Source organism: Loxodonta africana, chromosome 1 (assembly GCF_030014295.1).
Source record: "Loxodonta africana isolate mLoxAfr1 chromosome 1, mLoxAfr1.hap2, whole genome shotgun sequence".
NCBI lineage: Eukaryota > Metazoa > Chordata > Mammalia > Proboscidea > Elephantidae > Loxodonta > Loxodonta africana.
The window spans coordinates 230691709-230717170 of NC_087342.1; the positions used below are offsets into that span (position 1 = coordinate 230691709).

At 43.1% G+C, this 25462-nt stretch overlaps 1 protein-coding gene across 1 annotated transcript in view; it reads right to left on the minus strand.

Annotated features, from left to right (window-relative positions):
* Positions 1 to 7008, minus strand: part of SLC22A2 (solute carrier family 22 member 2) — a 54757-nt gene extending 47749 nt beyond the window's left edge. The window contains exons 1-2 of the mRNA XM_064293013.1: positions 6598 to 7008; positions 4989 to 5092 (exon numbers count right to left, since the gene is read on the minus strand). Coding sequence (XP_064149083.1) covers positions 4989 to 5092; positions 6598 to 7008 — 515 coding nt within the window. The remainder of the gene's footprint in view (positions 1 to 4988; positions 5093 to 6597) is intronic.
* Positions 7009 to 25462: the final 18454 nt, after the last annotated feature.

Here is a 25462-nt window from a genome sequence, read left to right on the forward strand (position 1 = left end):
TGCTAACCAAAAGGTCATCAGTTTGAATCCACCAGGGCTCCTCGGAAACCCTGTGGGGCAGTTCTACTCTGTCCCATAGGGTCGCTGTGAGTTGGAATTGACTTGAGTGCGATGGATTTGATTTTGGGGTTTATGTACTAGTGACCGTTTCAAATAATAACTAACCCATTTGAAAATAAGCCATCACATCATTAGTAATTATTTTGGAATTTAATGTTTTAAATCTTAAATTCTAAGGTCAAACAACCTCATCAGTAACTAATGTAAGTCATCAAATGTTTTAAACCCTGTTTTGGTCACATCATTTCTTAATCCTCGGTCAGTGGTTCTCATGGTAAGTCTACAACTCCATCCCTTCTTACTCCAGCCTCCAAAGTCACATCTCAACATACATTTTTTAGCCTTTCTTCCCACATTCTCCCATCCAAACCTTTACACTCGAAGACTTTATAGCCAGTGTTATTTGTACTCTCGCTTAAGCAGTAATTGCTCAGCTTCATAGCTGATTTAGGCACTCAACGAAGCACCACGGCAATGCTGCTGTTAATGGACAAAATTCTTTGGTGATGCGAGGGCATAGTCATCCTTTGAACCTGAGTGCATGAAAACCTTCAGAAAACCAAATCCACGCTGCAGAAAAGTGCCACTGGGGGACAGACATGTTCCAAGTAATAATACAGGGCTATTTTTTTTTTTTTTTTTATTAAACAATCAGGTACAGTTAGGAGAAATGTTTGCTGCAGTAATGGGCTCAAACATACCAATGATTGTGAGGATGGTGCAGGACCAAGCCATGTTTCGTTCTGTAATATGTAAGGTCGCTATGAGTGGAAACCAACTCAACTGCACCTAACAACAAAGGAGAATTTTTGCCTATCTGGAATAGTAGTTTCCAGACATTTTCCCCCCAGCAGAACCACTTAAGTGGTTAAATGAAAAACAAACAGATAAAACAGGGAAGCCCTTCTTTGATTTCACTGCTTCGCTTTCCTCATTTGTAAATGGGGGATGATAAAATCTACTTAAAACACTGTTAAGATCCTAAGTGAGCTATGACATAGCAGGATGCCCGATACGGTGACTCCCGCATAATAGGCAGTGGAGAAATTGTTTCAGACGTAGTTGGGTGAGTTAGACTGCAACCTGCTGGGACTTTGATTCTGCTTTGATCAGGGGTGTGCTGGTTCTCAAGAGCTGATTATTATACTTTCAGAATGTTTGTAAGCTAGTTGTTAAACACAGCCATTATTAAAAATTAAATTATATACACTTACAATAAAATCCCACCACCCACTTGTCAGTTTGTTGTACTGTGGTGGCTTGCATGTTGCTATGATGCTGGAAGCCATGCCACTGATATTTCAAACACCAGCAGGTAGAGTCACCCACGGTTGACAGGTTTCAGTGGAGCTCCCAGAGTGAGACAGACTAGGAAGAAAGGCCTGGTGATCCACTTCTGAAAATTAGCCAGTGAAAATCTTATGGATCACATTAGAATATTGTCCAGTGTAGTTCTGGAAGAAGGGCCCCCCTAGGTCGGAAGGCATGACTATGTTATGGCCACAACAGTGGACTCAAACACACAAATGATCAGGGAGATGGCCTAGGACTGGGCAACGTAGAGTTCTGTTATATATAAAGGCCATGAGATGGAGCCAACTGAATGGCAACTAACAAGAATGATAAAATAAATTATATTAAAAAGGTAACAAATACGCAAAACGTATTGCTTCCTAATTATTTTTCTATGTTGACTGTTATCTACGTACTTGTGGTTATTTCGTATATTGTCTCCGAATGGGGGAAATGCTGTATGTTGTTGCACATCTCTAGCCGACTCTGTGTTCAGTGACCTCATTTAGGTGGCTTGAAATCAACCACAGTGAGAGGACTTACACCACAGAAATCAGCAGACATTGCAGCCGAGAGCATGTCCCCTCGGAGGACCGGGTGTTAAACATTGACAAGTATGCCACAGAACACAGCACTTAGAATTACTGATCATTAGAGTGCAAAGCTTGGAATCGGTGAGGGATCACTTTTTTGTCAAGTGATACTTAAGCCATTCTTTCGGAGGTCATGGGTGATGAAATAAGTTAGACATTTTATAAAACATTTATTTTCAAATTCTCTAACACATGACCCTTCCTTCCTCTGGCCCACCCTCTCTTCCTTTTGCAAAGCTGACACTCAAAAGTTGGCTTAGTGTAAGACTCAATATTCTCACCACTTTTTGTAACGTCCTCCTGGTGTTGTTCTTAAAGACACCCTAACCAGCAGTTAGGGCATATTTAAAAAATTCTTCATAGAAAATAATCTGTTTTATTTAGTGTTAGTTTGATCCATAACATAAAATGAGGCCCCATGAGGTTCTTGTCCTAGTGTACAAAATCTGAATATTGCTCCGAAGGAGGCACTAGGTGTGCAGAGGATAAATTTCCTATTTTCTTGGAACTCTATGGCAGTTATTGTTTTAGCTCTGTTTTCAAGCTCTTATATGAACAGAACAAAAGAAGGGGAAGCAACCACCCAAACTTCAGACAGTTTAAGAAAACAAACTTGTCGTGAGTATACAGCCTTTTGGGGGAAGAATCATGAGTAATCATTTCACCTGGGAGATTTCAACAACAGGAGCACAATAATGAAGTCATTTAAGCCGGTGGATAATTGACAGAGATTATAATGCAGGAATGTGCTGTTGGTAGAGAGTTTTAACAGGTCTCCTACTCTTCGAGTGGGTTGAGAATAATTAATTCAGTTACTTGTGGTCTGAGGCTCTCAGTCCCCCCTTCGCCCACACCTCTCTAGCTAGCTGAGTTAGTATCTGTCCCTTACAGGGAGGGATGGAGCAAGGAGCCTGCTGGCCGGCCAGTGAGTGCAGCCTGGACTCTGGCCCTCCCTCCAGTTGTTAATGTGTCTCTCCTGACTTCCTGGGTCATCTCCAAACACGTTGGCCTCAATTCTGTGGCAATAAAACTAAAAAGGAATGACCTTCCTCTCACCTCACAAGCCATAGGAGCAGCCCTGACAGGGAGACTGATAGGAACGCAGTGTGATGGTGGGAGTGTTGGCATGGACAGCCCCCTTGCTTATTATCCTTCTTCCCTTCTGATGCCTGATGGCCAGGTCCCTGTAGCAGTGTAGACACGTCAGGGGTGGGGCACAATAGGCCATTGCTGGTCATCTTTAACTGTTTACCAAAAACCACACCTGTTGCGGATGAGTCAAGTTTGACTCGCAGTGACCCTATAGAACAGTGTAGCATTGCTCCATTGTGTTTCCAAGGAGCAGCAGGTGGATTGGAATTGCCGACCTTTTGGTTAGCAGCCGTAGATCTTAAACACTGTGCCACCAAGGCTCCTTTAACAGTTTAGCAAGTTTTAATCCAGCCTGACAAATATAATCAGAGAAAATATTCTACTTATATTTAATATTTACTTATATGTTTGAGTTTATATCACAGATATAGTTGGGGAACGGTGGGAAGACTACAAGCATAAAGCTTACTTACCATTTATTGCAAAGTAAAACATTATAGACATATACCGCACCACCCCTAACAACTGCCACTGAGTCAATCCCCACTGATGGCAACCCCGTGTAGAACTGTGCTCCATACAGTTTTCAGTGGCTGGTTTATTTGGAAGTAGATCACCAAGCCTTTCTTCCAAGGAGCCTCTGGGTGGACTGGAACCTCTAATCTTTCAGTTAGCAGCTGAGTGCATTAACTCTTTGTACCCTCCCAGACCCTGACACTACGGAGGTGGATGTCCACATCTCTTAGTGTTGACAGACCCTGTCCTCTTTCACCAAATTACAGTCTACAATCCTTGCTTACAGTTACACCTGGCCCAGGGACCCAGTCTAAGAAGCCTGCAATCCAGTGGGCTAAGGTGAGACAGAAGGAGCCCTGGTGCCACAATGGTTAAGCACTTAGCTGCTAACTGAAAGGTCAGCGGTTTGAACCCACCAGCCACTCTGCGGGAGAAAGACCTGGCAATCTGCTCCCATAAAGATTACAGCCTAGGAAACCCTATGGGGCAGTTCTACTCCGTCAAATAAAGTCACTCAGTGGCAATGGGTTTGGTTTTTTGTTTATGAGTCAGAATCGACTCAACAGCCAGCACACAACAACAAGGTGAGATGGAAAATGGAGACTGGCAGCAGGCCTGAGGCTGGTGGCTCCCAGGACCTGAGAGGTAAGCAGAGGCTGAAACAGAGCTCAGAGCCCCTGAAAGCTCATGACCAGGTGCATGGCAGTGAGGCCAAAGAATGAACTGGGAATTACAAAAGGCAGTAAAGCATCTCTTACTCTCCCTTCTAACCCTAAGCTTCTAGGTAGCCCACAAGGGAAAATTGCTGCCTAATGCTGCAACATCCTTCTATGACCACTGAGTTTGGAAATAAAGATATCAGTCATTACTACCTTGTGAAAGTTAGATAATACAGAAGGAAGACAGAAGAAGAATTGATGCACTAGAACTCTAGTGTTGGTGAAGAATATTGAACATACCATGGACTGCCAAAAGAACGAATTGGTCTTAGAAGAAACACAACCAGAATATTCCTTAGAAGTGAGGATGTCAAGACTTTGACTCACTTACTTTGGACACATCATCAGGAAAGACCAGTTGCTGGAAAAGGACATCATGTTTGGTAAAGTAGAGGGTTAGCAAAAATGAGGGAAACTCTCAGTGAGATGAATTGACACAGTAGCTACAACAATGGACTCAAACATGCCAATGATCATGAAGCTGGTGCACGACCAGGCAACGTGTCATCCTGTTGTACATAAAAAATTGGATTCGACTCAATGGTAGCTAATAACAACAACGTTACTATTGATGAAGTAGAAAAAATACAAGATTGTAAAGATGACCAGGAAATCATGGTCTAAGAACTTTGGGGAAGGATGTCCTCCAAGCAGGAGCAGGTGTTTTCCAAATCTGTGGGACTGCTCCAATTCCACCACATTTGCACACACCTACCTGTCTGCTATGTAGCCGATCCCCATGGACCCCACAAAAAATCCTACGTTCACCGCCGACTGAAACAGATCCAGCATCCAGGAGTTGACACATACGAGGTTAAACTGCCCAGGTGTGAGATGTATTCCGAGACAGAAAAGAAAGAAACCAACATCCCATTAGGATCCTGCTAGATACAACTCAGCCAGGGGCCCTCATGAACTCTTACCTGAATCGAACTGATGTGGCTGAAGGGCAAACAACCAACGGTTTTCCTACTGTGTTCATTTTCTTTGCCCTTCCAAGAGATTTGCCCCACAATCTGCTCAGCACTCCATCCAGGAGTGTGCATTAGGTCCTGGCTAAATCAGCTGGAATTGGGTAATTAATTACTCCATTTATAGACGAGACGATGTTTTGCTTTCTAATTTTAATACATGGGCAAGCAGCTACATGGAAAGCACATACTGCCATTCCGAAGTTGGGCTCCTCAGCACTTGCTGTCGTTTGGATTAAGAGGCACGGGAGGAACAGGTGCTGGCCTGTAAGTCAGGAGACCAGGCTTCTAGGGCTTTCTCTGCTAACTCACTTGCTCTATGGCCTTAGGCGACACTGCTTTGCCCTGGGCCTTGGTTTCCTCATCTCTGTGTGGTAGGGTGAGATTAGCCACACTGTAAGGCCCTGTCAAGTTTATGGTGTGAAACATTGAGATCCTCCACATTTTACATAACTATTCCACCACTTTAAAAAACAAAAAACCATTGCCATCGAGTCGATTCCCACCCATAGCGACCCTATAGGACAGAGTAGAACTGCTCCACAGCGTTTTCAGGGAGTGGCTGGTGGATTTGAACTGTCGAACTTTTGGTTAGCAGCCAAGCTCTCAGTAAGATCCTTAAAAATAGGCCCCTTCCAGAAATGTCTGGTCATACAGAGTATCTTCACATTATCCAAAGAGTTGTTTTAAATTAAACCAGGCACCTGTCTTCCTCAGTATTCTCAGATTAATTTCATTCCCCCATTTTGCTTTGTCTTGAGTAAAAGCAAGTTTCCAGTTTTTGCTTTCTCTGTATCTGTGATGAGAATTCACAACTAAATTTAAACATTTAGTGTAGTTTTAATAAAAATTGTACCATAGCATAATCCTCAACGCCGAAGGGTTTTATATGGACACTTTGAGCTAATTAAAAAGGAAAAGAAATAGCCATCAAAAGAAAAGTTCATTGTATCACAGTAAGGTACAGTTCAGGTGAATTCCGTAAGTTCGGGTGTCCATCTGCATGATGGGAAAATGGAGGGAGAGGTAGGGGTTCTGGAAAAAGAGGACATCTGAGAATATTCCCTTTCCTGGCATTATGGCCAGGAGTTCTGGTAGGTTTGGGTTTTTTCTTACCATTGAGACTTGTACAAACTAGAATCTTTACTGTCAGAATATGTTGTCTTTGCTAATCTAGACGAATAAGAAGCTGCTTTGTTCATTTGGAAACTAGGATTCTATGAGATACTTTGAGTCCAAAGAGTATGTTGGGGCACAGGCATGAGAATGGGGTGCCCCTGGTGTCTTCCTTAAGCAAAGCTCAGTCACTGTTCTCTCCTTTACGTCCTGAGCATCTACATGGGGCCCACTCACCTCAGTCACGATGGAGGAGCCAGGTGTATCGTACACCCAGCCGTGCCTGCAGGGGCCCAGTGGCAGGTGGCTCCTGTTTGTGGCCAGGCCGGCCAGCGGGTCCACGCAGCTGAGGGTGCTCTGGTTCCAATCCACCTCATACCTGAGGCACTGGCGGGTGAAGGCATCGCCCGCAGCCCCCAGCCCAGGCACCGTGTAGTTTAGCTCCTCGTCCCGCCGCCAGCCACACCGCCGGCTGAGCTCAGCCACCCCAGGGTTCCAGCAGTGGTGGTCGGGGATAAAGCCCAGGAAGACGATGCCCACATAGATAGGGGTGAAGGAAGCAGAGAACAGAGCTAAGAGAAAGAACATTTGTTTCTGGAAAAAGTGAAACTCTCCAATGTGCTCCAGAATGTCATCCACGGTGGGCATTCTTGCTGCAGACAGGACAGGCCCTGCTGCCTTCTTTCCCTGACGGCTTTAACCGGGCTGCCGCGAGCACAGGCCAGCTCCTGCCCAGAAGTCAGAGGGTGAGAGGTAGTTTCCTCTAGAACCAACCAGCCCTGGGTGCAGACCTCCCCTTGGCCAGGCTCACTCCACACCGCACTTCTGCCGTGGGCGTGCGCTCTGCAGCTCTCCCGAAATGCCCGAGCCAGCTCCAGGGCTCCATGTGGTGTTATTGTCACCACTTCACACTAGCAAAACAAACAGCACTTCCTCTGTAATCCGAGTGCTTTCACGTCGCACAGCCCTGTTAATCTTTCTCTGGTAGAGAAGTGAATATACTCATATCTCACCCCCATAGCCACCTCCTGCTTGGGTCCTGTGGAGAAGGTACACGGATTTGGCTTTACTCACCGGGTGATGAGATCAGGGTCTAGGGTCAGAGCTCCCTTCTGGAGTCAAACTGGGTTACAAATTCTTTAGGCTCATTTTGCAAACAACAGCAAGTGCACTCAGGATACTTGCTATGGCTGCCGGTTCTGATTTTATTTCCAGATTTTAGAATTCTGCTTTTTAAAAGCGTTTATCCAATCTGGTGTGCTTGCCTTTCAACCCTGAAACGCCTTTCCCCTTGACCCATTTGGGAGAAAGGAATAAAGAGTGTTTTCATTCCGCTGCCTTTTTGTCCTGGATATTTCTGTCTGTGCTCAGGGTTGTCTCTTTAGGAGGGCGGTGGGTGCGTCCAAAACGTAGGAGAAAGAGATGATCTGTCTTTCCTGGTGGACAAAAGGGTCCTTAATGCATTATGAAGCTGTCAGAGAGAGAAGGGGGCCTGCTGATACATCTGCATAGTAAAAAACTGGGAATTTAATTCACTTTTCTTTCTTTTGGTTAGTTGGTGGGTGTAATTGGCAGTTCAGTGGTAGAATTCTCGCTTTCCAAGCAGGAGACCCGAGTTCGATTCCTGACCAATGCCCCTGATGTGCAGCTACCACCCAGTCGTCAGTGGAAGCTTGCGTGTTGCCGTGATGCTGAACAGGTTTCAGCAGAGCTTCCAGACTAAGACAGACTGGGAAGAAAGGCCTGGTGATCTACTTCTGAAAATCAGCCAGTGAAAACCCTATAGATCACAACAGTCCGATCCACCCTGATCACGGAGATGGCGCAGGACCGTCCATTGTGCGTGGGGTTGCTGTGAGTTAGGGGCTGACTCCACGGCAGCTAACAGCAACCAAAGTGACCTGCAGAGTCTTCCTCATGTGCAGATGCAAGGTTCCGGTTTTCACTAAGTGGCAAGAAGCGAGGTGCCTGTCAGGCCCACCTTCCTGGCTCCGTCTGGCTCCCAGAGGTGCCTTGCTGGGCCATGAGAGGTTAGGAGGAGCTGCGTTACGGCTGGCCCCGTTTTGGCATAAGCTAACTGAGTAGGCTTGCACTCTACAGAACCAAGAGTTTGGGGGAGTAATTTTGGTCACAAAAGTTACAGTTACAAAGCTCATCCATGTAATTATACCCACTGACTATTCACTAGAAACAAAACAGAATTGGATTAAATTCCTGGTCAGGTGTGACTGTCCATTGCCAAGAGTAGGCTACCACGAACAAGGGTCTCACCTCCTTAAGTAATGAAACGTCACAGCCCGAAAATGCCACGGAGAGGCGTGGCCTAGGCTGCCGCCATCTTCATTGAGGCGTGGCCTATGCTGTCGCCATCTTTGGAGAGGCGTGGCCTATGCTGTCGCCATCTTCATTGAGGCGTGGCCTATGCGTCGCCATCTTCGGAGAGGCGTGGCCTAGGCTGCCGCCATCTTGGATATCGGAAGGACTTCCAGAAAGATGAGTCTGTGGCTGGGAAAGTCCGTGAGTCTGGGGAGGTGCTCCAGTTCTCCAGCTCAGGGAGCCCTCCAGATGCAGAGGTATTTTTAAAATAAAAATGAAAAACCATTAATAAAATAAAGGGCAAATATTTAGAGTCAACCCGTAAAAAGGCAATAAAAACAGGGCTTTGACTTCTGATTCTGGAAAGATGGGGTAGATGCACCCTTCTTGATTCCCCCTGTTAAGTACAAGTGAAAACTCTGGACATATTGTACAGAACAAACGTAAGAAAACTCTGGAAGGTGGAGAAAAGAAGGCAGACTGGCTAGGGACCTTGGGATCCAAGGAATGACACAGTCATGCGTTCCCTCGGTTTTCTTTCTGCCTCACATAAACCCAGACTGAGTGCTGGAAAAGACAGCCACCTGGAAATACCCATGTGGGCAGACAAAAAACCCGAAACCAAAACCAGTGCCGTCGAGTCGGATTCCGACTCATAGCGACCCTACAGAACAGAGTAGAACTGTCCCATAGAGTTTCCAACGAGTGCCTGGCAGATTTGAACTGCCAGCCCTTTGGTTAGCAGACATAGCACTTAACCACTACACCACCAGGGTTTCCACAGACAAGCTCCAACACAAGCCCACTCTCTCTAGCAAAGAGCAGGAAAGGGGCAGCCTGGCGGGCAAGAAAGCTTTTTCAAAATAACTGCTCCACTTAGCCAAATGCTGAACAACAAAAGTTTAATTTGAAAACACACACACACATTTAATTTCTGGATATTAGCAGATTTCTAATGATTGTTTAGGTCATAGATTTTCGGAGTGTCTTCCTATTTAGACGAATAGTTTATCTTTTAAATCACTGTTAAAATGTTGATTGAATGTTGGCTTCAATTACGTAATGAAGTTCACAGATTAAAAAGAAAAATAAGTTAGAAATTTTTTTTAACCAAGGGACATATGTTAATATAAGACCACAAATAATCATTGATTTATAAATTAAGCTGATGGTTACCTTTTAAACTTTTTATTTTGAAATAATTATAGATTAACAGGAAGTTACAAAGGTAGTATAGACTAGGTCCTGGCTACCCTTCACCCAGTGTCTCCATCTTACATGATTATAGCACAATATCTTCACCCAGTGTCTCCATCTTACATGATTATAGCACAATATCAAAATCAGGAGCCCTAGTGGCACAGTGGTTAAGCGCTCGACTGCTAACTGAAAGGTTGGTGGTCCAAACCCACCAGCTGATCCGAAGAAGAAAGATATGGTAGTCTGTTTCCTTAAAGATCACAGCCTTGGAAATCCTATAGAGCAGTGTGATATGAGTCAGGATCAACTTGATGGCAATGGGTTTGGGTTTTTTTGTTTCTTTGTTTACGTGTATAGTTCTGTGTCATATCACATGTGTAACCACCACCACAATCAAGACACAGAACTATTCCATCACCACAATGAGCTTCTTTGGTACCCCTTTATAGTCACACCCACCCCTCACCCCTACCACTTTTATCCCCGGCACCCATTAGTCTGTTTTCTTGTTACCTCAAGAATGTTATATAAATGGAATCATAAAACATGTCACCGTTTTTAAGCAACAACTTTATTGAGATATAATTCTCATAAAGCCCACACTTTTAAAGTGTACACTTTGTGGTTATTAGTACATTCACAGAGCACATTGATCATCACTATTTAATTCCAGAACATTTTTATTATCACGAAAAGAAATCTCACTAGCAGTGGTTACCCCTTCCCCTCTCCCCTCATCCCCTGGCAACCATTAATGTAATTTCCGTCTCCAAGGATTTACCTATTCTGGACATTTCGTATAAATTGAAATCACACAACACATGGCCTTTGGAGCCTGGCTTTTTTCACGTAGCATAATCTTTTCGACACTCATCTATGTTATAGCATGTATTAGAACTTCATTCCCTTTTTATGGCTCAGTAATATTCCATCATACAGAACACCATATTTTGTTTTTCCATTTATCGGTCGACAGACATTTGAGTTGTTTCCACATTTTGGCCATTGTGAATAATGCCGCTATGCATATCGATGTAAGTTTGTATGTGACTGTATGTTTTCACTTCTCCTGGGGGTATATTTAGGGGTACAATTGTGGGGAGTACCTGGGTGGTGCAAGATGTTAACGTGATGGCTGCTAGCTGAAAGGCTGGTGGTTTGAGTCCATCCAGAGGCAGCTTGGAAGAAGGCCCTGGTGATCTACTTCTGAAAAAGCCACTGAACACCCTACGACGCACAGTTCTATCCTGACACACCTGGGGTCCCACGAGTCAGAACTGACTCAATGACAACCAGTTTATAGGAACTCTACGTTTAAAGTTTTGAGGCACTGCAAAAACCATTTTGCACTCCCAACCCACTTGTCATTGTCCATCTTTTTATTATAACCATCCTAGTAGGCAGAGGTCAGGGTCAGCAGAAAAGAGGAAAAGAGGAAGACCCTCAATGAGGTGGATTGACACAGTGGCTGCAACAATGGGTTCAAGCATGACAACGATTGTAAGGATGGCGCAGGACCCGCCAGCGTTTCGTTCTGTTGTGCATAGGGTCGCTACGAGTCGGAACCGACTCGACGGCACCTAACAACAACAACAACAACAACAAGGAGGTGTGAAGTGTGGTTTATATTTGTATTTTTCTAACGACTAACGATAGATAATCATCTTTTCAAGTATATCCATTCGTATGTCTTCCTTGAAGAAATGTCTATTCAAATCCTTTTTCCATTTTTTATTGAAGTTATATGCATTTAGGTTACATGTATTTGTTATATGTACTTTTATTGTTGAGTTATAAGGGTTCCTTATGTACTCCACATATTCTTCAGTTTGATTTAGTCAGCTAAACAAGTGTACAGCCATGTGCTGTATAACATCCATGCGTCTGACCTCGTATACATCTGTGGTCCCATAAGGTTATAATAGAGTTTAGAAATCCTGATTGGAGAATGGGATGTAGCAGTTTACAATGTATTATTATAGTATGTATACAGTATTATACAATATTAACCTACCTGACCCATATATTTACCTTCCCAGATACATTAGCTGAAGTACAGTACTATATGTGTACAATATCTTGCTATTTAGTCAATGTTGTTAGGTGCTGTCGAGTTGGTTCTGACTCATAGCGACACTACGTACAGCACAATGAAACACTGCTCGCTCCTGCACCACCTTATTTAGTCAATACAAGTCGCTATAGTATCCCATATAGCTTTGCTAAGTACAGGCAGTCTTCGGGTTATGAACGTCTGATTTATGTACAACCTGTAGTTATGAACCAACTCCATAAAGCCTGTTATATTAAAAAAACTTCAAGGTACATACAATGGTTCGTAATAACAAATGGGGACTACTTTGTGGTGCATTAAAACCCTAGTATTATTATCATTACTGTATTATTATGTTAAAGATGTTTTAGTGTATCTGGAAGTGTTTCTTTAAATTTTTGATGCATAGAAAGGTACATTATATACTACTAAGACAGACATTTAACTAACTGACGTTAGATACAAACTGTACCTGACTGTTCCAATTTACGTACACTTTCGACTTAAAACAGATCTAGGAATAGAACTCATTCATAATCTGGGGACTACCTGTATATAAGATGGTGTTCACACAGTGTCCAAATCACATAGCATCCTATCTCACAGAATGTACTGCACGATTGCACTGAGCACCACGGACATTAGTCTTCAGTTGGGACAATTAGAAGGGATCCAGCTGCCATCTAGTCCAACCTTTGCCAGATGTTTGCATCCCTTCGACAAGATCCTCAATACACAGATGCTCAACCTTGAGAGGCTGCCAGTTTCACTGATCAACATTTCTAATCGACCAAAAATTTCCATCTTACATAACACTAGGGCCTGCCTTTGTGCCATCTCCACCTACTGGATCTAGTTCTCTCCAGAACCACCAAAACCAAGTCTCGTTTCTCTTCTAGGTGACACCGCAATTACATGGTAGAGATATGTACATTGCCACAGCAGACTTGGGGAGGACTGAGGCAGCCTATAGCTTCCCCTAGAAGCCAAACATGACCCACTGAGGTCTTAGCCTAACACGTAGTGACTGCACAATATCAAAAAATTCATAAAAGTCCTGAGAACATCAGCAAAAACTGTCAAAATCAGCATCTTCAGGACGCTGGAAACTAACCAAATGCTAACAACAAAACAAGGAGTGTATATCAAGAAAAATAGCACAACTACCTCCACCTCCAGCCTCTTCCCTGACCCCAGGCGCTGATGGCCAAAGCCAGAGGAGGACTGGAGCAATGTCACCACCTATGGCAGACAGCATGAGGAAAGGGGGCAGGGAGAGAAGAAGGAAGTGTCCATCTGCTGAGCATGTGCTCTGCTCTAGGCAGTCCTCAAGATGCTGCCTTCACATAACTCCCCTCATGTAATCCATATAACGTCTGGGTTATACATGAATGTTCCCATTTTACAGATGAGAGAACACTGAGGACAGGAGAAGTTCAGTGACTTCCTCAGTGCCAGCCAGCTGGTTGAGTGACCAAATCAGAACTTGAGAGAAGGTCTGTCTGCTATCAAGCCTCTTCAACTTCCACTGCCTTTTGTTGTTCCCTGGAAGCAGTTGTGGGAGTGGCAGGTTTAAAAAATGCCTAAGGAGCCCTGGTGGAGCAGTGATTAAAGCGATCTACTGCTAACCGAAAGTTGTGTGGTTCGAAACCACCAGCGGCTCCATAGGAGAAGGATGTGGCAGTCTGCTTCTGTAGAGATTTGCAGTCTTGGAAACCCTATGGGGTCACTATGAGTTGGAATCAACTGGACGGCAGTGGGTTTTGGGTTTAAGCAGTCCCTGGGTGGCATGAATAGTTAAGCGCTTGACTACTAGCCAAAGTGGTTGGTGGTTCGAACACACCCAGAGGCACCTCGGAAGACAGGCCTGGGGATCTGCTTCTGAAAGGTCGTAGGCTTGAAAACCCTATGGAGCAGTTCTGTTCTCCACATTTGGGGTCTCCATGAGTCAAAACTGACAGCAACTCACAATAACAACAAAGATTATAAAGGCTTCCTACTCCAGGGGCCCAGAGATGGTCCTGGCTGCCTGTTACTAGAAAATTTTACAGACATTTGCACCTGGGATATGACTCATTGATAAGGTCCATATCAAGTCACCAGATCCTTATGCTGTGAACAAAAGGGCAGCAGGTGAGAGGCAGGAAGAGCATCGTTTGCCAAGGTGAAGTGATGTTGAAATTCATTATGAATTACTTTAATAAATGATCAGCTAAGAAATTTAGACCTCAGATCACTTACAGCAATTAGTTTACTCTGTTATTCAACACTTCACCATCAATGTACTAACCAGGAGCAATGCCCACAGCCCACAGCATAGCTGCCTTAAGATCAGTTCTCACTGGGCAATAGACTCCAGTCCACAGCAAAGCCACACAGGCCGTGATGAAATAGAGGTGGAAAAACCACAGAGAGGGGAGGGAACGTAGTGGGGAGGAGATAACTTGGCACTTACAATTTGAGTCGCAGTTTCTTGTGTTGGTGTTGCTTCCTTTCTGGACTTACTTACGTATTCAGAAACATGACTAGAGAATAACTTGATCCAGTATTGAATGATCATTTAATCCAAATAATCTGATAATTCATTGTAATTACTGTCGGAAGTATTTCTCAATCTCTTATCAGGCCCTTTCATAATGTAAATAAATATTGTTCCCAGGATGCAACCTTCTGTGCAGTACCGAGGAGGTCCAGTGGTGCCCCCCACCCACCAGAGGAGAAAGGGCAGTTGAGGTGGGCAGTTGGAACTGATGAACACTGCCCAGTGACAGGAGTCTCTGAGTGGCACAAATGGTTAAGCACCCAGCTACTAACCAAAAGATTGGTGGTTCAAATCCACCACAGGTGCTCTGGGGGTACTTCCAAAAGACCACAGCCTTGAAAACCCTACGGAGCAATTCTATACTGAAATGCGTGTGCTTGCCATGAATCGAATCAATTCAACTGCTGGTTTTTATTTTTTACTCAGTGACATGCCAAGCATTCAGGTGCTTAGAGGACAGCAGGGTGGAGACAGGGTGATCCATCATCAGCGGTGATAAGTGGATTCCCTGCTCCAGGATGCCCATCTTGCCTTCACTGTCACTTCTGGCTTCAGCAACGGCATGCTGCCCCTCATCGTCTCAACTCCTGCCATGACCAGAGATGGATCGGGGAGCTGCAATGTGTGAGTCCCCCCAGAGGATTCCATAGAGGGACTGAGTTACTGTATAAGTGCTACTAAAGTATGCCTGCATTTTAATAACATTTTGTCACAGGAATAAATTCCTTCTTAGATTCACTTTCCCTTGCACACTAAGGACACTGATGTTTATTAATTCGAGTCTACTATGCTGTGTTCCTGTCAGGCAATAGGAGAGAGCTGTACAATAGCCTTGCCAGGTGGTTAATATTATTGCCATTTTAAATAGTGTGAGAACAGTAAGGCTCACACATAGTAATGGACCACAGTCAGGTCACAGAAAGAACTACATGGCATTTAATCCCTGAGGTGATGAGTAACGACAACACTTGCACCAGAACCTAATCTTAACTGATAGCAGATCCTAATCTTAACTGACTCAGCAACTCATTTACCACATATTACTACAGCCTTCAGTACGGATTACACCTCAATATAAAGAAAATGAAAATCCCCACAACTGGACCAATAAGCAACATCATGATAAACGGAGAAAAGATTGAAGTTGTCAAGGATTTCATTTTACTTGGATCCACAGTCAACACCCATGGAAGCAGCAGTCAAGAAATCAAAAGATGCATTACCTTGGGCAAATCTGCTGCAAAAGACCTCTTGAAACTGTTCAAAAGCAAAGATGTCACTTTAAAGACTGAAGTGTGCCTGACCCAAGCCATGGTGTTTTCAATCGCCTCGTGTGCATGCGAAAGCTGGACAATGCATAAGGAAGACTGAAGAAGAATTGATGCCTTTGAATTATGGTGTTGATGAAGAATATTGAATATACCCTGGCCTGCCAAAAGAACGAACAAATCTATCTTGGAAGAAGTACAGCCAGACCACTCCTTAGAAGCAAGAATGGTGAAACTTCATCTCACATACTTTGGATATGTTATCAGGATGTACCTGTCCCTAGAGAAGGACATGCTGCTCAGTGAAAAAGAAGACCCTCAATGAGATGGATTGACACAGTGGCTGCAACAATGAGCTCAAGCATAACAATGATCATGAGGATGGTGCAGGAACGGGCAGTGTTTTGTTCTGTGGTACATGGGGTAACTATGAGTGGGAATCAACACAATGGCACTTAACAACAACAACCAGTTTAGTAGCCCACAGTGTGAAGGGATACTTAGGGGAAAAAATTTTAAACAGGTGTCAGAATAATTCATTATGAATTTCGGACAACTCCACTGGATTTTATGGTGGAATTACATTAATGATTTTTCTAATATTAAACCAGCCTTGCATACTTGGTATAAATCCCACTTGGTTGTGGTGGATTATTTTTTTGATATGTTGTTGAATTCTATTGGCTAGAATTTTGTTGAGGATTTTTGCATCTATGTTCATGAGGGATATAGGTCTGTAATTTTCTTTTTTTATATTGTCTTTTTTTTTTTTACCGGGTTTTGGAATCAGGGATATGGTGGCTTCATAGAATGAGTTAGGCAGTACTCCATCATTTTCTATGCTTTAAAATACCTTTAATAGTAGTGCTGTTAACTCTTCTCTGAAAGTTTGGTAGAACTCTGCAGTAAAGCCATACGGGCCAGGGCTTTTTTTTGTTGGGAGTTTTTTGATTACCGTTTCAATCTCTTTTTTTGCTATGGGTCTATTTAGTTGTTCTACTTCTGATTGTGTTAGTTTAGGTAGGTAGTGTTTTTCTAGGAATTCATCCATTTCTTCTAGGTTTGCGAATTTGTTAGAGTACAATTTTTCGTAGTAATCTGATGATTCTTTTATTTTCAGTTGGGTCTGTTGTGATGTGACCCATCTCGTTTCTTATTTGGGTTATTTGTTTCCTTTCCTGTATTTCTTTAGTCAGTCTGGCCAACGGTTTATCAATTTTTGTTAATTTTTTCAAAGAACCAGCTTTTGGCTTTGTTAATTCTTTCAGTTGTTTTTCTGTTCTCTAATTCATTTAGTTCAGCTCTAATTTTTATTATTTGTTTTCTTCTGGTGCCTGATGGAGTCTTTTGTTGCTCACTTTCTATTTGTTCAAGTTGTAGGGACAGTTCTCTGATTTTCGCTCTTTCTTCTTTTTGTATGTGTGCATTTATCGATATAAATTGACCTCTGAGCACTGCTTTTGCTGTGTCCCAGAGGTTTTGATAGGAAGTGTTTTCATTCTCGTTGCATTCTATGAATTTCTTTATTCCATCCTTAATGTCTTCTATAACCCAGTCTTTTTCGAGCAGGGTATTGTTCAGTTTCCAAGTATTTGATTTCGTTTCCCTAATTTTTCTGTTATTGATTTCCACTTTTATGGCCTTGTGGTCTGAGAAGATGCTTTCTAATATTTCGATGTTTTGGATTCTGCAAAGGTTTGTTTTGTGACCTAATATGTGGTCTATTCTAGAGAATGTTCCATGTGCGCTAGAAAAAAAAAGTATACTTTGCAGCAGTTGGGTGGAGTGTTCTGTATAAGTCAATGAGGTCAAGTTGGTTGATTGTAGCAATTAGGTCTTCCGTGTCTCTATTGAACTTCTTACTGGATGTCCTGTCCATCTCCGAAAGTGGTGTGTTGAAGTCTCCTACTATAATTGTGGAGGTGTCTATCTCACTTTTCAGTTCTGATAAAGTTTGTTTTATGTATCTTGCAGCCCTGTCATTGGGTACATAAATATTTAATATGGTTATATCTTCCTGGTCAATTGTCCCTTTAATCATTATGTAGTGTCCTTCTTTATCCATTGTGGTGGATTTAAAGTCTATTTTGTCAGAAATTAATATTGCTACTCCTGCTCTTTTTTGCTTATTGTTTGCTTGATATATTTTTTTCCATCCTTTGAGTTTTAGTTTGTGTCTCTAAGTCTAAGGTGTGTCTCTTGTAGGCAGCATATAGATGGATCGTGTTTCTTTATCCAGTCTGAGACTCTCTGTCTCTTTATTGGTGCGATTAGTCCATTTACATTCAGCGTAATTATAGATAAATATGTGTTTAGTAAAATCTTCTTTTTACTTATGTGTTAGTGCAGTCATTTTGATGCCTTTTTATGTGTGTTGTTGACAATTCCATTTTTGCACTTACTTTTTTGTGCCAAGATGTTTTTCTTTGTAGATTGTGTGTTCCTCATTTTCATACTATTTGACTTCATGTTTGCTGAGTCGTTATGTTTTTCTTGGTTTTTATTTTGAGTTATGGAGTTGTTATACCTCTTTGTGGTTACCTTAATATTTACCCCTATTTTTCTAAGTAAAAACCTAACTTGTATTGTCCTATATCGCCTTGTATCCCTCTCCATATGGCAGTTCTATGCCACCTGTATTTAGTCCCTCTTTTTGATTATTGTGATCTTTTACATACTAACTTCAATGATTCCCTGCTTTGAGCGTTTTTTTTTTTTTTAATTAATCTTAATTTGTTTTTGTGATTTCCCTATTTGAGTTGATATCAGGATGCTCTGTTCTGTGACCTTGTGTTGTGCTGGTATCTGATATTATTGGTTTTCTGACCAAACAATTTCCTTTACTATTTCTTGTAACTCTGGTTTGGTTTTTGCAAATTCTCTAAGCTTGTTTTTATCTGTAAATGTCTTAATTTTGCCTTCATATTTCAGAGAGAGTTTTGCTGGATATATATGATCCTTGGCTGGCAGTTTTTCTCCTTCAGTGCTCTATATATGTCATCCCATTGCCTCCTTGACTGCATGGTTTCTGCTGAGTAGTCTGAACTTATTCTTATTGATTCTCCTTTGTAGGAGACCTTTCTTTTATCCCTGGCTGCTTTTAAAATTTTCTCTTTATCTTTGGTTTTGGCAAGTTTGATGATAATATGTCTTGGTGATTTTCTTTTTGGATCAATCTTAAATGGGGTTCGATGAGCATCTTGGATAGATATCCTTTCGTCTTTCATGATGTCAGGGAAGTTTTCTGCCAACAGATCTTTAACTATTCTCTCTGTATTTTCTGTTATCCCTCCCTGTTCTGGGACTTCAATCACATGCAAATTATTCTTCTTGATAGAGTCCCACATGATTCTTAGGGATTCTTCATTTTTTTAAATTCTTTTCTCTGATTTTTTTTCAGCTATATTGGTGTCAATTCCCTGGTCCTCCAGATCTCCCACTCTGCATTCTAATTGCTTGAGTCTGCTCCTCTGACTTCCTATTGCGTTGTCTAATTGTGTAATTTTATTGTTAATCTTTTGGATTTCTGAATGCTGTCTCTCTATGGATTCTTGCAGCTTATTAATTTTTCCACTATGTTCTTGAATAATCTTTTTGAGTTCTTCAACTGCTTTATCAGTGTGTTCCTTGGCTTTTTCTGTAGATTGCCTTATTTCATTTCTGAGGTCATCCCTGATGTCTTGAAGCATTCTGTAAATTAGTTTTTTATATTCTGCATCTGGCAATTCCAGGATTGTATCTTCATTTGGGAAAGATTTTGATTCTTTAATTTGGGGAGTTGTAGAAGCAATCATGGTCTGCTTCTTTATGTGGTTTGATATCAACTGCTGTCTCTGAGCCATCACTAAGATATTCTAGTGATTTATTCTATATTTGCTCACTGAGTCTAATCTTGTTTTGTTTTCTTTCAATATACATAGATGGGCTACTAGATTGCACTGTCTTGATTGTTGTAGCCCTTGAATCACTTATGTCCTATTACCAGCTGGTTTGGGCTGTTACCAGATATATAAGCCTGAGTCCATTCACTATTCTTGAGTAGAATCTGATATTGGGTCATCAAGTGTGTGGTGCAGACTGTCACCTATCCACCTAGACAAGTAGTGGTGATAGTTGTGAGCACCAGATTCTAGGAGCAGCAGGGGTTCACACTCCGGGGGGCCAGGATGCTGACAGGCTTCCCTCAAGTGCCAGTGAGGTAGGTGTGTCTCTATTCCTAAAGCACCTTGGTGGGTGGGCTCTGCACCTGTACCTTAGGCCCCCAATGCAAGTACCTTTACAAATTGATAGGTGTCACCTTCCTTAGACCCCTAAGGCAGGAGGCTGGGTGGTCTGGGGGGAGCTTCAGCCCTCAGTTCCCTGTTGTGGGTCAGTGAGGGCTCTGTTGAATATGCAGAGATATCAGACCTGGGAAACTTGTCTTTCCAGTAATCTGCTAAAACAATTGCAGTCAGATCCCTATCAGAATTGCCTTTGCATTATTATAGCCACCTTGTTCCCTGTAGGGATGAAAGCCCAAGACTGTGGATCACATATGCTTGGCTGGAGCTAGTTCTGTGTTTTTAGTCCAATTAGGGAAGGATTTTTGGTCCCTGGGTTTTTTGTAGGTGCTTCTCTTAGGCCAGGAGAATGGGTTAGGAAAAGACCAAAAAGAAAGAAAAACCTCCAGCAGTTCACTCTCTGGCTCAGGAAATTCCAATGTTAATGAAGCTGCCTGGGAAGGGGAGGGGAGGGTTCAGACAAATAGGAGAGAGTAACACCCCGAATATAAACAAAGTTACTTATCTTGCTTGGGATGACTGTTTTATCTGAGATTCCCTAGGGGTGTTTGGACTACGTGCGCTGGCTGGGTAGAGATTGCCCCCAAGGGTCAGGCCGAGTCCCGTGCTTGCACTGTCTCAGAGGCTGTGGTCAGTTCCTCTGCTCCCAGTCCAAAGCCCAGTGCCAAGGTTCCCCGGCTGGGATGCCACACTCCCAGCTCCAAAACCAGTCGCTGCCTCCCGGTGACTTCTCCTCCTGTCAGCCGCGTTGCTGCGCTGCCTGCGTGCACTGGCTGGGTTTCCCCCGAGGTCAGTTCAGGGGGCTAGGACTGCGCCCCGTATTTGCGCCATCTCAGGATGCCATGCTCAGCTCCCCTGCACCCAGTCCAAAGCCCGGCGCCAAGGTTTCCTGACTGGGATGCTGGCTCCAGGCTCCGAAAACAGTCGCTGCTTCCCCTTGGTTGTTCGTTCTCAGTCTCTGTCACTCAGGTCAACTCTTTAGATCTGTGTTTGATGGTCAGGGTTCGTAGATGGTCATGTATGTGATCGATTCACTTGTTTTTCCGAGTCTTTGTTTCAAGAGGGATCCGAGGTAGCTTCTACCTAGTCAGCCATCTTGGCCCAGCCCCCTGATACTTCCACTGGATTTTAAAGTTAAATAAATGATTCACTGATCTCAAAATCAAGGATGTGAAAGTCTGTAGTCAGCTGCCTTAGTTATCAAGTGCTGCTATAACAGAAATACCACAAGTGGATGACTTTGACAAACAAGTTTATTCTCTCACAGTCTAGTAGGCTAGAGGTCTGAATTCAGGGTGAAAGCTCCAAGGGAGAGCTTTCTCTCTCTGTCGGCTCTGGAGGAAAGTCCTTGTTATCAATCTTCCCTTGGTCTAGGAGATTCTCTGGGCAGGAACTTCAGAGCCAAAGGACGTGCTCTGCTCTTTGTGCTGCTTTCTTGGTGGTGTAAGGTCCTCACACCTCTCTGCCCACTTCTGTCTTTTATAGCTCAGAAAAGATTGGTTTAAGACACAATCTAATCTCGTAGATCTAATGACATAACTACCACTAACCCCATCTCGTCAACATCATAGAGACAGGATTTACAACACACGGGAAAATCACATCAGATGACAAAATGGCGGACAATCACACAATACTGGGAGTTATGGCCTAACCAAATGGATACCTGTATTTTTGGGGGACACAATCCATGACACCAGCTTTGACACCAAAAGGAGCTGGTTGGGCATCACGTGGTACAACGGAACATGTACTGAGCTGCAAAAGAAGCTGTGCTTTGGTCCCAGCTGGCTACACCTTGCCCCGTTACACTAACCTTGCCAGTGAAGAAGCCTCCATTTCCTCATCTGTAAACAGAAGGAAATTAACTAGCTGGCTAGGGATCTTTAAAACATCATCATTCAAGTAGTAAATCTAGGGTCTTTCATGTCTTACACAAAGGCCTCAAAATGCTTAGGTGATAGGTCCACTGTCACACCATGTACAATCATTTCCCTCTTTTCTCTCAGACTTTCACTTTAATATAGTAGGTCCAGTCAAGCTGGTAGGTGTGAGATTTATGGTTCCTGAATCAACAGCTACCTATGTCCTCTTTATTTCCTGGGATTACCACTTTTGCTGACTAAGAGAAAAATTATCAACATTATCACCGATAGAGTGAATTCTGTCAGAAATTCTTCATTTTCCTAAGAAAGCCAAATTCAAGTAGAAGGTTAGGAAAAGTCTTTGGACTTCTGGTTGAAATGAGAGCTGTCTGGCAAGTGATTGGAGTGTTTCATGTTCGAGGTTCCCTCAATGTCAAGTCTTAGAGTTTATGTTTCTTTGATCCAGGAATAGAAAGATCAGACAGTCTAAGGTGGTCATTTTTGGAGGATTGGAAGTAAATTAGGGGCCAACAAGTCATATTCAGGGGCCCTGGTGAGGCATTTTTTAAGCACTCGACTGCTAACTAAAAGGTTGTCAGTTGGAACCCACCAGCTGCTCTGAGGAAGAACGATGTGGCAGCCTGCTTCTGTAATAAGTATAGCCTTGGAAACCCTATAGGAAAGTTCTACTCTGTCCTGTAGGGTCCCTATGAACAGGAATTGACTCGACAACAGAGAGTTTTTTAAGCCATGTTCACTGACCCAGAGCAAGAAAGAAAGAAACACCATGTACAGAAAACCGTGTATAACTGAGCGCTGAGTTTCTTGAGGGAAAAGGCTATGCCCCGAGGATATAGAAATAAACATGGCACAATCTTGTCCCTCATGAAGCTTAGAATCCAGAGGGCAGAGAGACAAATGAACCACCATGTATAAGAAAATATAAGCCGTGCAGTGCTCCCAGGATCCTAGGTTCTATGGAAGCACCAAGGAGGGGCTTTGAAGGGGTAGTGGGAGCTCAGTGAAGAAAACGCATATTCTAAACAAAGTCTCTGTTGGGAAAGATGAATCTGAAAGGGCATTTTGTGGGGAAAAATGTTTTTAGCTTTATTTTCTTTTTAAAGCCTGTGTGTAGCCCCAACAACCACGGACATATACACCAGTCCTTGCTTCATCCGGTTCCCAGGCTCTCGCACTTTCACAAGCTTTGTGTTTTCTTTCAGTGCCAAAGATATTATTTGGCAGATTATCTGGCAAGCAATATCCAAATAATTGTTAAGGTAGCTTCCCCAAAGATGAATTTCAGCACTGGAATGTAGACTCTGCCTTCGAGGCTTTGAACCATTGTCCGCTGCCATTGCAAATGTTTATCAGGGTGCTATCCCCAATGACTTAGGGAGCTTTATTCTGTCTTGTGTGTGTGCCTGTATGTGTGTGTATTAATGTTAAGAGCAGTGTTTATCATCCATGTATTTTTGGTAAGATGAAAATTGTTATTTATATTGAGGGTGAATAATACGGGATAACATGGATTAAACTGTGTCACCCCAAAATACATGTTGCAAATCCTAAACTGTGTGCTTGTGGATACAATCCCATTTGGGAATGGGTGGTCTTTGTTATGTTAATGAGATAATATTAGTATAGGGTATATCTTAAGTCAATCTATTTTGAGATATAAAAGAGATTAAATGAGCAAGTGAGCAAGCAGTGCTGGAGGAAGAGAAAGGCCAAGCCACATGAAGATCGCCGAGGAGCAGAAGCTCAGAAGAGACCTTCCTCCAGAGCCGGCAGAGAGAGAAAGCCTTCCCCTAAAGCCTATGCCCTGAATTCAGACTTCTAGCCTCTTAAACTGTGAGAAAATAAATTTCTGTTTGTTGAAGCCGCCTACTCGCGGTATTTCTGTTACAGCAGCACTGGATGATTAAGACAGGGAATACCAAAACAAAGGACCTGGAATGGAAGAGACAGACTGAATTATCTATAGAACCATAGGAAGTTCAGCTGGATGTTACATTGTTGAAAATCTGGTCCAATCTAGCTAAAACCAGAGTTTCTCACCTCAGCACTATTTACATTTTGAGTGGTTTATTCTTTGTTGTGGGAGCTGTCCTGTGCATTGTAGGATATTCAGCAGCATCTCTGGCACCTACGCACTAGATGCCAGTAGGGCACACCCCTCATGGTGACAAAATGTCCCCAGATGGTGCCACATACCCCCGATGAGAAGTACTGGCCCTGATCTTTTACTTTAGTGATAAGGAACTGAATAACAACAACACTAAGTGTCAGAATGCAAGACAGGTCTGCCAAGTGACCCTGGGCCATGGACAGGGGAGCCAGCCACTCACCAGCCAGGAGGAGCTGCAGGCGCCTGGGGCTGCCGCTGGGCACAGCCATCTTGGAGGCAGTTCCATCACCCTGTGCCTTCTCATGCACTTGTTTGTCAACAAGGGGAATGAGAAGGGAATGAATGACAGGGTTTCAGAAAAGTAGGCTGTTGTTTTTTCCCTAGGCCTCTGGGTGTATTGGCTGAAGAAAAGACCCAAATAAAACCGACGTTTTCTTGAAGTGAAATTTAACTTTGCAGGTATTAGCCCGTTGTCGCATGAGCAAAAGCCGTGTGCCGATTGTTTTCTGTTAGGCAAGCATGCTGTCATCCAGCACCCTTGTGGCGGAAATCAGCAGACATACCGGACCCTTGAAGACTGGGGCAAGTGATTTGTGTCTCTTACAAATAAGGAGCTGTAAACAGAGATGATTTTTCAAAAAGAAAATGTGGGCTTGGGAGGAACATTTTGGTTACTTAGAATCGATCAACTCATCTCTGATTTAAGTCAGTGTGCCAGTGACGAAATTCACAGCTCTGCCAGTGCCCAGATGCCGTCTGACAGGGCAGATTCTCGCCCAGCATCGGTGCCAGGGCTGCAGCAGGTGTTTCTTCTGGCCTTTGTTGACAGGCCCTCCTGCTGCTGGAGAGAACTCAGGAATGCTGCTGACGCCATCCAGAGCTCAACACCCTGAGCTGCTTACGCTACAACCAGCAAGAGCAAAACCCTAGCTGCCCGCCAGCTGGTGAGAGAAACCGTGCTTCCGTACTGTGATGAATTTGTGCTGGCTGTGTGCAGAACCCAGAAATAGCCAGAGTCAAGTCAAATCATTTATTCATTCAATAAACATGCACCGCACACTTCTGTGAGTCGGAAACGACTCCATGGCAATAGGTTGTGTTGTTTGTTGTTTTACCTGTTCAAAGTTAAAGAAATGCCATGGAATGAGGGTGCCTGGAGCCTCCAGCAGAGTGCTGATCTCTTTCCTCTGAATGACTACATCTTCTGTCTTGTTCCCAGAATTGTGTTATGTGTTTAGGGGAAAAGGCAAGGAACTCTCAAAACCCAACAATAAGAAAACAATAAAAGATAGGCCAAAGATTTGAACAAACACTTCACAAAAGAATATGTATAGGTAGTAAACAAGCAAATGAAAAGATGTACAAGATCAAATTGTTTACTTTAATCATACGTAACTTATTGTATGTCAATTATGTTAAGAAAAGCTGTTAATCATTGCAGTGCAAA